The 13062-nt window shown below is 47.1% G+C and overlaps 1 protein-coding gene across 1 annotated transcript in view; it reads left to right on the forward strand.

The window, feature by feature from the left end:
- Nucleotides 1-854: 854 nt before the first annotated feature.
- LOC115530872 (myosin-16) overlaps nucleotides 855-13062 on the forward strand; it is a gene marked incomplete in the record, with an annotated part of 27164 nt that continues 14956 nt past the window's right edge. The window contains 6 exon segments of the mRNA XM_030339682.1: nucleotides 855-1280; nucleotides 2795-3001; nucleotides 5405-5509; nucleotides 6882-6968; nucleotides 8105-8250; nucleotides 10249-10339. Coding sequence (XP_030195542.1) covers nucleotides 1113-1280; nucleotides 2795-3001; nucleotides 5405-5509; nucleotides 6882-6968; nucleotides 8105-8250; nucleotides 10249-10339 — 804 coding nt within the window.

A 13062-nucleotide genomic window follows, 5' to 3' on the forward strand; every position in this document is an offset into this window, starting at 1 on the left:
GTTATCCTACGCCAGCCTCTCTGCATCTCCCTGGCGAAACGGATGATCCGACGATTGTGGGAGAACACCTGCGATCAAGGAGGAACAGATTGGAGGAGAGAGAGAGAGAGAGAGAGAGAGAGAGAGAGAGTGAGAGAGAGACAGAGAAAGAGAGAGACGGAGTGAGAGAGAGAGACCAGAGAGACCAGAGAGAGAGAGAGAGACCAGAGAGAGAGAGAGAGACCAGAGAGAGAAAGAGAGAGACACAGAGAGAGAGAGACCAGAGAGAGAGAGAGACCAGAGAGAGAGAGAGAGAGAGAGACCAGAGAGAGAAAGAGAGAGACAGAGAGAGAGAGACCAGAGAGACCAGAGAGAGAGAGACCAGAGAGAGAGAGAGACCAGAGAGAGAAAGAGAGGGACAGAGAGAGACAGAGAGAGAGAGAGAGACCAGAGAGACCAGAGAGAGAGAGAGAGGGTTTCTGTGTTGATGTCCAGTCTAGGGGACTACAGGCTACTTAACTTGGCTGGGGCTGCAGAGCTCTGCACTATGTAATTGCAGGCAGCTGGTGGGTTGAAAGAATGTTTGCATTTCTGTAGAGTACATCGCCGCGCCGTCACCGCCCGGAGAGGGACCAGGGCGGTCTCAAAGGGGTTTCAGCTGAAATGACAGAAGAGTGACAGTCCTCCACTCGCCGTTTCGAGGGCTGCTCGGAGTAAGAGTCGGGACACGTTAGGAAGCTTGTGAGGAGGCAAAAAGCAGAGCAAGAAAGACTTCCTGGAGTTCTCTTAAGTGTGCCCTCGAGTCTCGGAGGCGTGTGCGTGTGGGTGTTTGTGTTTGGCGGGGTAGGGGCCGGGGTGGGGGGTGATTCACCGACCTCAGCCTCCCAGTAAATTACAACCGGCAGCCTTCACTCATCCTCCAGAGAAGCCACCTGGAGCAGGAGCAGCTGTCCTAACCCCAACCCGGAGGAAGGACGACGCAGGGGGAGCGGGGAAGCGTCTCTTTACTGGAGCCAAGCCTCTCATTACGGCGAGGTTGTTAATCGCTGCTGCACGCACGGGGCGGCGCGGCTCAGAGTGTCGCCGGCGCGCTGAGTGGAGGGAGGTGCTTCTGGTGCCGGAGATCAGGGGGCATGTTCACCAGGTTCCGGCTCCGCCTCAACTCGGTCTCTGATGGGTCGGACATGGCCGACAGGAGCCCGGTGGAACACGCTTGGGCCGAACCAAAAGAGCCCGAACCTGAGCCAGACGACCTGGACTGGGATAGCTACAGCGCCACGCTGGACCACAGACTAGAGGCTGTGGGTATTCTGTCTCTCTCTCTGTCTCTCTATCTCTCTCTCTCTCTCTCTCTCTCTCTCTCTCTCTCTCTCTCTGTCTCTCTCTCTCTCTCTCTCTCTCTCTCTCTCTCTCTCTCTCTCTCTCTCTCTCTCTGTCTCTCTCTCTCTCTCTGTCTCTCTCTCTCTCTCTCTCTCTCTCTCTCTCTCTCTCTCTCTCTCTCTTTCTCTCTGTCTCTGTGTCTCTGTCTCTCTCTCTCTCTCTCTCTCTCTCTCTCTCTCTCTCTCTCTCTCTCTCTCTCCCCCCCTCTCTCTCTGAATGTATAGTTATGTAGAATGCCCGTCTGTGTGTGTCTGCTCACACGTGTGCATCTCAACTGTGTAATGGCGATGTGGTGAATGAAGGTCTCGTCTGCTGGTTCCTGTCCACACATGCTCAGAGGGGAAAGTGTTAAAAGGAGCTGACAGAGGGGCTGGGGGGGAGGGGGGATTACACTGTACAGTGTACACAGTGACGGTGAAGCCAGTAGACAAGAGCAGCACAAGCCCCATGCAAACTGAGCACATATTTAGGAAATGGATGGAGATGGAAATGTGGTACTGTAATGATTTAGAAATATGCCCACGTCTTTGGTTACACGTTATTAGCCTTATTCCTAATGTCCCCGAACCACGATAAACAGCAGCGTCAGAAAAATAAAAAAGGAGCCGTGAACGTGGCGGGTTGCACTGAGACGTTCAGTCGTTTCCAGTCCAGTTATGGAGGTTAGTTGCTAGATAGACATCCATTGGTCTGTATGGTCCAACTTGCTTATCGAGTCTGCAGGGTACGTCACTGAAGGGCTCTAGCAGAGGAAGACAGTATAAAAGGAACGGTTTCTTTCATTCTTTCTGTCTTGGGCACATGGCAGAGGGATAGGATAAGCTTGTGGCATTAGTTGTGGTGAGTTCGTATCTTTTCATTTGAATTTGTCTGATTCTATTCTTTTATTTGTGTTCCTGCTTCGAATGCGTTCTTATAGTCCTGCTCTGGTCCCTTCTCTTCCATACAATGCCAGAACATAGATTGATCGGATGGATTGAAATACCATCCAGGAATTCATTCATCTATCTTTTTTGCGTGTCTCTTGTTCTTTTGGGGGACTCCTGCAGGGTTAACAGCCACAATATAAGATGGTGCATTACCTACACAGATTTGAAGAACTTCAAAATGTAACAACACTCTTAACTGCTGAGATTCATTGGACTCTGCTGAAGATGAATCAATGTAGCGCCTTGTCTCTTCTCACTAGCGGCCACCTGCCCAAGCAATCAATGACACACAACCAAGAACCAACTTACAAATCAACTCTCACGCAGACAAACAACAGAGAAACCACTGTGACGACAGGGCAGAGAGATAAAAGGACCCCACAAGGGTCACAACACTTCCTTGCTTCTCCATCTTCCCCAATGCATACCCTATAATAACATCGGCCGTCTGTCTCTCTTTCTGTCCCTGTCTGTCTGTCCCTGACCATTCCCCTCCACCCCACCAGGAGCAGCAGAGTGCCCAGGCGTCGGAGCAGCGCTGTGTCCAGTTGGAGCAGGTGCGCGCCGGGCTGGAGGAGCAGCTAGAGGAGGAGATGGCCTGTTCGGGCCAGCTGGCCATGCAGCGTGACCGGCTGCAGGCCGAGTGCAACAGCCTCCGGCTGGACATGGACGAGCTGGAGGCCGCCCTGACCTCCGCCGAGCAGGAGAAACAGGTACCGTGGGAGCGCTTTGGGAAAGTTGAGGGAGCGTGGCGGGAACGCTGGGGTCAGTTGTGAGAGCTTTGTGGGAGTATTGGGAACTCTGTGGGAACCACGACCTTTGACTCTTACAAGGTGGGTTCTTGTTCATAGATGGCAAGACCACAAACAATGACTTAATCAATTGGTCTTTGTTAGGAGGGACAGATCTGGTTGGTCCAGATTGGGGAAGGGAGAGTTGTATTATGGTCTGGACACAGATTTTGACCCCGTCTACGCTAAAATAGGACCAAGGTCTGGTCCTCAGAGGCCGGAAGAGAAGCAGGATGTGGTGTGGTTGAAACGGTCTTGAAAATAGAGCTTAATCTAAACGGCTTTAGATGGCGGCTTATTGAGTCGCCTTGGTTCTATTGGTATTTTCATTATGCCAAAGTCATATAAAAAATCCTACATGCTTTTTAATATCGGGAGAAGCCAGAGCAATTGTGTTTTCCCTCTTAAAGGGTTTGACACAGAACTTTGAAATGTGAAACCAGTGTTTTTAATGGAAGTGCACCCAGCTATAACCACCAACAATGATCAAAGTCCAGCAGCACTCTGCACCAACCATTATCTTCTTTATTTATATTTATCCTTTTTATATTATATCCAGAACCAAGACCCCAAAAACAGATGGTAGCATCTTGCTCGCGGGCTTTCTGAGGGCTGCTAAAGTGGAGAGAATTCTCAACTTTAAGATGTGTTAGTGTTGTGGGGTCCAAGTTCCACCGTTTACTCAAAATATTGAGTCATATTTACTCTTAATTATTTCAGTACGGTTTTGTTTGACTTCGCCCAACTGAAGAGAGGAAATTGGTGTGCACAATTTTGTTAAAAAACGTTAGAGTTAGGGTTCAGGTTAAGGTTAGGGAGCGTTACAATATAAAGTTTGTGACGAAAAAGAGATTTCACCTTCGTCCAAGAACACACCAAAGACTCGCAGAGTGTTTCCAACACACGGCGTGTGTCAATAGTGACAATGTTTAAAAGCACTTGACTGACTTGAGATACGGTGTATTTTATCAATCTCAGCTTATCTTATCTTCATTAAGATGTGTCACAGCAGAAAAACTTGCTAAATCTGTTCTGTCATTCACCTCGCTGTTTACCTTGGCTCCATTCACCAGAAGTGGAGATGAACATGTTGGGGTGGTTTCTGCTACCCGGTATAACATGTGTAAGAGTAGATGGGTGAGTACATTGAGGTGGAGCAGATGCCACAAGATGGGACACGAATTTGGCAGTTGACATGAATTTGGCACGAAGGAAACTGGAATCTCTTTATGTCAAACATTTGTGATGTTTGTCGCCATGGGGATTGTTATTGTAGGATGACCTTTTTACCAAAGGACACATTAAGTTCACAGTAGAGTTCTGTTATTTTTTTCGTTCATATATTTGAACACTATATTTACCTTTGTTTCTCCTTGCCTCTCCCCATTTTTCAACTGGTTTGCATTTCTGTCTGACCTCCACGTACCCAAAGAACCGGGGCTCTGAATGGATTCCAGTATGTCACAGAATCTGAATGTCTCCATGAGTAAATACCATCTGCTCGCTCATAAAGAGCGCAAACTGCTTTCAATTTGAGGCGGCAGAGCCACGGAGAACGGCCTGGTTTCCCATGTTACCTCGGTTCACCACAGGGAGAAAAAAGACGTAGCAGTCACTCATGTCCTACTAAATGGAAACAGAGAGATGGAGGATGTTACACCATTGTGTGCTGTTCCGTCTGTCAACTCAAATCTGTTTTTTCGTGCATATAAAACAATTCATCCTGCCCTATGTCACTTTGCTCCTCCAGCCGTCCCTTTGGTTCCAATTGATCTGACATTTTGAGTGTCTGAGGAATAATCTGCAATAAACCTTATTGAACCCAAAGTAATGAAACAGTTGGATCCTGTGGGTTTGAACATTTACTGGAGTGACAAAGATGAAATATGCAAGGAAAAAACATTCTAAAATTAATTTGCAACTTGGTGACCTCCCTTTGCCCTCCCACCCCCTCTCTCTTGCTCTCTCTCCCTCATGCTCTTGCTCTTGCTCTTATTCTCTATTTCATTCTCTATGTCTTTCTCTCTATTTCTCTGTATATGTCCCTCTCTCTCTCTCTCTCTCTCTCTCTCTCTCTCTCTCTCTCTCTCTCTCTCTCTCTCTCTCTCTCTCTCTCTCTCTCTCTCTCTCTCTCTCTCTCTCTCTCTCTCCTCCTCCCTCTCTCCCTCCCTCCCTCCCTCCCTCCCTCCCTCCCTCCCTCTCTCTCTCTCTCTCTCTCTCTCTCTCTCTCTCTCTCTCTCTCTCTCTCTCTCTCTCTCTCTCTCTCTCTCTCTCTCTCTCTCTCTCTCTCTCTCTCTCTCTCTCTCTCTCTCCCCCCCCCGTTAGGGTTCTAACCGGGAGGTGAGGCGGCTTCTTGAGGTGCTGTCTCTGAAGGAAGAGGCGGTGGAGAAGCTCCAGAGGGAGAAGGAACACCTGGCCGAGCTCAGCCAGGTGAGACCTTAATTAACTTGCATTGCCGTCATAAAGGTTAAAGGATCTCAACCGAGGTCAGCTGAAAGGTCGGGCAGTAAACACCAAACACAATAGGGGAGTAAATCTAATTGAGACAGGTGCGGTTAAATGCTAATTGAGAGACAATTGTTGACCACTTAGAGGTATAACGTTAAAGTTCAGATGATACAAAATTCTAAACACAATTTAAAAAGTAATAAAATAAAAAATAGCGGAAGCACTTGAATTGATATCTTGATAATATTATTGCAAGTACTCAGTCATTTGATTTATATAGTGTGGCAAACCTAATCAGACGATTCAAGAATGAATTAAACCGTATCTTGCTTCTCATTTTGGTCTCATCTCATTGCCATTTTTTGCTTATCTTTATATATTAATACAACAAATGTATATTTGCTTCAGTGCTATTTCTCATGAATCCAGCTGCAAAGTATCACAAGGTTTTAACCCTGATTTCAAACATGTTAAGATAACATAAACCATTATTAATCTTCTGTGGGAAAGACACGTGTCTTAGCGGCAACAGCAATGAGGAATTGGATGTGGGCCTTCCAAAAATTCAACCATTTGATGATAATGCTTCACACGTCCACACACACACACACACACACACACACACACACACACACACACACACACATACACACACACACACACACACACACACACACACACACACACACACACACACACACACACACACACACACACACAAATACAAATACATCTTCAAAAGAGATGCTTAATCAATTCCAGCTATCACATTTTAAACTAAAGGTAGAGTAAGCGTGAGAGGTCCTGCACAATAACTTGTGCCAGATGCCGTGACCTACAGTAGCTGTCTTCACTGTAACACATTCCCACGAATACGTACACATTCACACACATACATGCACATATACACTGTCACAGGGACCTGTCCACTGTTTACTGGATTACTCCAAGGTTAAGGGTGAAGTAGGGAATAGAGAAGGAATGATTCTAACGGCAACAGTCAGGAATTTGTTTTGTTAAAAAACATAGAGAGTTTGAGAAAGAGAGACGGAGAGAGAGAGAGGGAGAGAGAGAGAGAGAGAGAGAGAGAGAGAGAGAGAGAGAGAGAGAGAGAGAGAGAGAGAGAGAGAGAGAGAGAGAGAGAGAGAGAAGGGGAGGGGGAGAGGGGAGAGGGAGAGTCAGACAGAGTACATTATGCAGACGGTGATATTTCATTGTCAGCACAACAAATGAACAACAACTGAGTTGAATATGGCTGACAGATGGACGAGAGGCGATAAGATGGTCTGCCATCTTGTTTTAATCCCCCCCACCCCTTTCCCCCCCCCCCCCACAACACTACCCCGTCCAACAGCAGGCCATCGAGGACTTGCAGCAGGAGGAGGAAAAGGTGAATCTTCTGACCAAAGAGAAGGCCAAGCTGCAGATGAAAGCTGAAGACGTACGTTAGTTGTTTCGTTTTTTCTTTTTAACTGAATGGTTTCAATCCTTATTTGTCTTTTTTTTTGTGGTATGCAGGTCTTTTTAGAGACAGATCAGATAAGTACCGAAGAAGTGAAGTGTGTGTTTTCGGGTGAGATGGGAGGATATTAAATCTGCAATCTGCAATCTATTTGGTCCATCAACACCCCCCCAATGCTGGCACTGCTCCGACTTGAGCGACTTAAACAAATAACCAACTCAACGCTAAATTCTCCTCGCTATGCCAGCTGGGTGAGTGTCGAACAAGTTCAAAGACATGACTGGATTGTTAAATGGGAATGTTGTGAAAGCTAGATGATGTCCATGTGTCCAGTGGGGTGGTATTAATTACCAGTACTACAGTTCTTTTGTTTGCCTCCACTGTCACTGCCACGTTCACATTCTGAAAGGCCTGCAGAATTCCCCTAATTGATGCAAGTTAATGTCGAAAACTGATTAATTCAGTCACTAAGAGCCCCCTGACTCTGTTAGGTCATTTTATCGCCCTCGCACCCAGCCAGCGTTCAAGTGCCCATCAGACATGCGTCAGACATATGTTTTACATGAATGTATCACATTGCGTTGCCTCAGACAATTTTTTGAATCCGAAGCAATCCCCATGACATATTTTGTCAATTTTCTTCCAGTTTTGTTTAATCTGAAATCAATTTGATTCCATTACCACATATTTTGAGGAACAAAATAACAGTGGAAAGTATGTCTGAATCATAAACATAAATGTTGGGGGCGGCAGTGGAGACGGAGCCTTTGGCGTGGCACCCTGAGGGTCGCCGGTTCGATTCCCGGCTCCTCCTAGTGTCGATGTGTCCCTGAGCGCGAGCTCAGGCACACCTGTCCACCACCCGTCCCCCAGCTCAGGGACACCTGTCCCCCATGCGAGGTCTGGAGCGTTTAGGGTTAGCCGGCTCCTCCTAGGAGCCGGCTAACCCTAAACGCTCCAGACCTCGCATGGTGGACCCCACGTCGTCAGGGTGTGAATGTGCGTATGAAAGCGTGCCTGAATAGTTGAATGTTAGGCCCTCGTCGTGTTGAGTGGCCACTGGTTAGAATAGCACTGCAACCATTGAACCGTGGCACCTCCTCGCACTGGTGCAGCTGGAGCACCGGCTGGAGATGGAGCGCCAGCAGAGGGGCGAGGTGGAGAAGAGCCGGCGCAGGCTGGAGGGGGACAGCCGCTCCACCCTGGAGAGTCTGGAGGAGGTGGAGAAGCGGAGGGGCGGCTTGGAGGACATCCTCAAAAGGTGCGTTCCGTGCGGCGTCATTACGGTCAAAGACCCGATGACAAAATGTTACGTTCAAATTGCAGATTGATTAAATGTCAAACGGACCCTTTGCTGTCCACCACCTGGGTTAAAGCAATGAATATGCTCCTATCTCGTCCTTGTTGGCCTTCCATATGCCTGGTCTCGGTACGATTTGAGGGAGAAAACAGACCAGATATTCTCACAGAGCCTTTCCCACACTAATATCTGACGGATGGCTACAGCGTATCTCACTTCAATTCTAGCTCCTAAATCATACCTATAGTATCTCAAGGCTTGCGTTTTGATCTTCTAGAAATTCCTCATACAAGCTCAATTGATACACCCGAACACAACCATTAAAGCTTGTGAAAAGTACCTCATGGGCGAGTTACCAAGATGTATTTGATCGATAAATCAACGATTGCTTTACAGCCCTTAAGAGAGAGCCGTCTCGGAGACGGGACCACATGTCCGTAACACTCAAAACAAAGAGCTAGTGCTTAAGGATTCACATTACAGGGGAAAACATACACAGCGCTGACACACATCAAAGTTTGGGGCGCGTTTGAGGCTGACACCTCGGAACGGAAGGGCTTGGGTGACAGGATGGTGGTAGGCGATGGTATTCGTCCACAGCTACGCTATCTATTGTACAGTGGAGGCGCGGAGCCCCAAGGCATTCATCGCTTACATCTTAACCTGTCAGAGTCTGCCGCTGGTAATCGGAGTCGCAGGGAGAATCTCTTTTCTCTACCCGGTCGCGGATAAGTGTTGACTGTCAGACGCGTTGCACGCATGGACACAGAGATTTGCACGCACACATACACACACACACACAAGCATACGCACCCGCGTGCATTCATGCGCATACACACACACACACACACACACACACCCAAGCGCAGAGAGATAGAGGCATCAATCTTCGGAAAGAGATCCTGTCAGTAGGAGAATGGAAAGCGTCCTGGACGTCCTGTAGAGGAGGAGGATTTTATGACCTTCTGTTTCTTTGATCAGTCGTGAAGGGTAGGCCTGTTGCTAAGGAACTCTGCCTTTTGCTGAGGGATCTCACCTGTTGCTAAGGAATCTCCTCGGTCAGGCCTTATTAAACCTGTCAGTCAGCTTACTGTATATTATATCTTCCTTTTACTCAGATTTGCCCTCTGCCTTGCTTAAGGGTATCATTGACTCTCTCTCACTTTCTCTCTCTCTCTCTCTCTCTCGCTCTCTTGCTCTCTCTCTCTCTCTCTCTCTCTCTCTCTCTCTCTCTCTCTCTCTCTCTCTCTCTCTCTCTCTCTCTCTCTCTCTCTCTCTCTCTCTCTCTCTTTCTCTTTCTCTCTCTTTCGCTCTCTCTTGCTCTCGCTCTCGCTCTCTCTCTCTCTCTATACATATTTTAATTAGTTTCTTCATTATTTTTGTCAGGCACTACAATGCACAATTGCATCATAATTTGCTTCACACTAGATTAAATAGTTAAATTAGGAAAAATGGAAATAAACATTGCCAACTCCTTTCCATTTTTTCTTTGTTCAATTTTGCACAATTTGGTGTGAAATATGAATTATCGCTGCAGGTATAGTGGAAAGAAGTTGGTAGCCTAAGGTCGGCAGTAAACTCAACTATTTCCTGGAACCGGGCCACATAATGCATGCTTTACCGTCTCAGTAGCCATTATAGATGATATATATATGCTCTACAAAGATGTTACATACAGAGGTATAAAAATAAAAAATATACCGATATATAAAGATTACAGTACACAGTGAACAGGTGCATTCAATATGCCTTTTAGCTGAAGTGCTTGCGACTTATTGAAATTATTACGACAGTACAGGTTCAACATAGAGAAGTCTTCGAGCAGTCGGGCAACAGTCCTTTATTATAAGAACATTGCAGTCTAACAAAGTGGCACCTCTCTCTCTCTCTCTCTCTCTCTCTCTCTCTCTCTCTCTCTCTCTCTCTCTCTCTCTCTCTCTCTCTCTCTCTCTCTCTCAGGAAGGACCTGGAGATCTGCAACACGGCCACCAAGCTGGAGGCTGAGGAGACTCACAGTGCTGCCCTGGAGAGGAGGGGCAAGGAGCTGCAGGTCGGTCTCCACGTGTGTGTGTGTGTGTGTGTGTGTGTGTGTGTGTGTGTGTGTGTGTGTGTGTGTGTGTGTGTGTGTGTGTGTGTGTGTGTGTGTTTGTGTCTGTGTGTGCGTGTAATTAATATAACGAGACCTCGAGGGGGCTGAGCTGTAACTTTTTAGTGCATTCCTGCCTTTCAACGCGGCTGCTGTGCCCTGCGCTTTGATTGGCCGAGTCAAACCCCCACACACACACACACGAGACATACACACACACACACACACGCACACACGAGGCATACACACACACACACACACACACACACACACACACACACACACACACGCAAACACACACACACACACACACACACGCAAACATACACACACGCAAACACACACACTGACCGACACACACACACACACACACACACACACACATACACACAGACCCACACACACACACACACACACGCACACACGCACACACGCACACACGCACGCACGCACACACACACACACACACACACACACACACACACACACACACACACACACACACACACACACACTCACTAAATGATAACCATCCTCTCCCTCCCTTCAATGTCGGGGGTGCGAGTGAGGTTTTGTTGTAACGCTGCTCAGGTCTCGGCTGCCTCAAAGCAAGGCAGCGCCTTGCGGTTTGAGTGAAGAACTTGATAAAAAAGTGTCTTTGTCTCTGTTACAAGGCTGACGGGAAAGACGATCTGTGAGTGTGTTTGTGTGTGCATGTGTGTGTGTAAGGCTGCACATGTTTTCTGTAGTTTACTGTAGTGTTGGCATTCTCCCTATCATACACAATGAGTCGGTTAAAGGAGTTTGGATGGCAGTGGGACTTTGTATGTGTGTGTGTGCGTGTGTGTGTGTGTGTGTGTTTTTGTGTGCGTGTTTGGTGTGTGTGTTGAAAGTGTGCTCAGCCAGCTTGGCATAGCTTAGGATGGCTGTACATCTACTGATGCTGACACAGACAGACAATTATACAGTGTCTTCCCACCCTTCGTAATGTCCCTCCACAGCCAACTTTATACGTCAATGTCGCCTAACAGTGGCTCGCAGCTGTGGCCTGACGACAACCCCCCCGCTTTTATTTTCACGTTCTCAGACGGTTCAGACACGTCAATGGAAAACCCCCCCTCACATTCTCTGACGTGAATATGCTAATGTCTGCTAATGCTAATGCTCTGGTAATGACAGAGGGGGAGAGGGAAGAGTGTGGGTCATTGTATGGGTTGCGGTGGTGGCAGACACCGAAACATCACGTTTCTTACCCACCGGTCGGCGACTACGGAGCTTTTTGTCTGCTGTGGTGTGTTCTCGAGTGCGGTGATCGTTTATATTGAATAACAGCTGATATTGAGGGTTTCATCCTGTTTTACATGAGGGACTGGAACCCGACCCCTACGACCCTGAGATGTTCTTGCTTACAATTGAACAAGGTTCCTTGAGTCCCATGAGTAACTTGAGTAACTTGAGTAGGTGCTCTCAGGTAATCTCAGATGGGAAATTCAGGATCTTCTTATCATTGTGTAGCAGGATTCATCTACGGTTAAACCTGTTAGCATTGGACACACTAACAGGAGAGGGTGTGCTGGCTTTTAGACCGCAGTGACGGTAGGTTAGTTTAACCCTGGTGTGTTTTAGACCACGGTGAGACAAGGTTAGTTTAACCTTAGTGGTGGTGTGTTTAAGACCACAGTGAGACTAAGTTAGTTTAACCTTAGTGGTGGTGTGTTTAAGGCCACAGTGAGACTAAGTTAGTTTAATGGTGGTGTGTTTTAGACCACGGTGAGACTAGTTTAACGCTAGTGGTGGTGTGTTTAAGACCACAGTGAGACTAAGTTAGTTTAACTCTAGTGGTGGTGTGTTTTAGACCACGGTGAGACTAGTTTAACCCTAGTGATGGTTGTGGTTGTTGTCGAAGGTCTGCCCGCTTGATGCGGTTTTACAATGAGGTCTTTATAGCTGCTAACGTTCTGCCAAAGGACTGTAAAAAAAGGAACAAAGTCAATCTGGGGTAATCTTCGAAGATTAAGTTAAAGCTCAGGTCTGCAATCTGGCTTCTACAACAGACCATTGCTCTGAAACAAACAGTGGAGTCCTGGTCGGGCCCCTGGCTCCGTACACTTTGAAACTCTCCAGGCTTTTCTGTTGTTAGCTATTGAGACGCTTCAGTAAAGCCAACTAGTGCAGCTGCTGTGAACTTATCCTGTAGTCCCCGAGCGATGAAACAAACAAAGATAATGCATCCTTTGTGGCCATTTACCCGCAATAACGACTAGCGTTTGGCTGAGGAAGAGGGGAAAAGTCGCCTTGATGACGACAGCTCTTAAAATGTGTTCTAATCGATACCAGTGGCTCCGCCCAAAGGGCCCCCTGGAGGTCTTTCTGCTGACGTGAACCGCTCCCCATTCGAGATTAAAGATTCAATACTTTATTGCCACACAACTCTGTTCAAGTCACCAGGGATTTGTTTTGTGCTCATGGCAGTACATAACAAAGATCCACAAAACAAGACAATGAACATAATTATGATTTATGAGGATGACCAGATGTCGGGTTAAAATGAGAGGTGCTTATGAGTGCAAGTGATGTGCAGATCTGCATAGAGTCCAATAAATAAATGCATAGTACAGATATAAAGTAGTAGAGTAAAAAGTTGTGCATGTTAGACAGAGCCACTAGAGTCAACCTTCATTATATAC

This window comes from Gadus morhua, chromosome 18 (genome assembly GCF_902167405.1).
Source record: "Gadus morhua chromosome 18, gadMor3.0, whole genome shotgun sequence".
Classification (NCBI taxonomy): Eukaryota; Metazoa; Chordata; class Actinopteri; order Gadiformes; family Gadidae; genus Gadus; species Gadus morhua.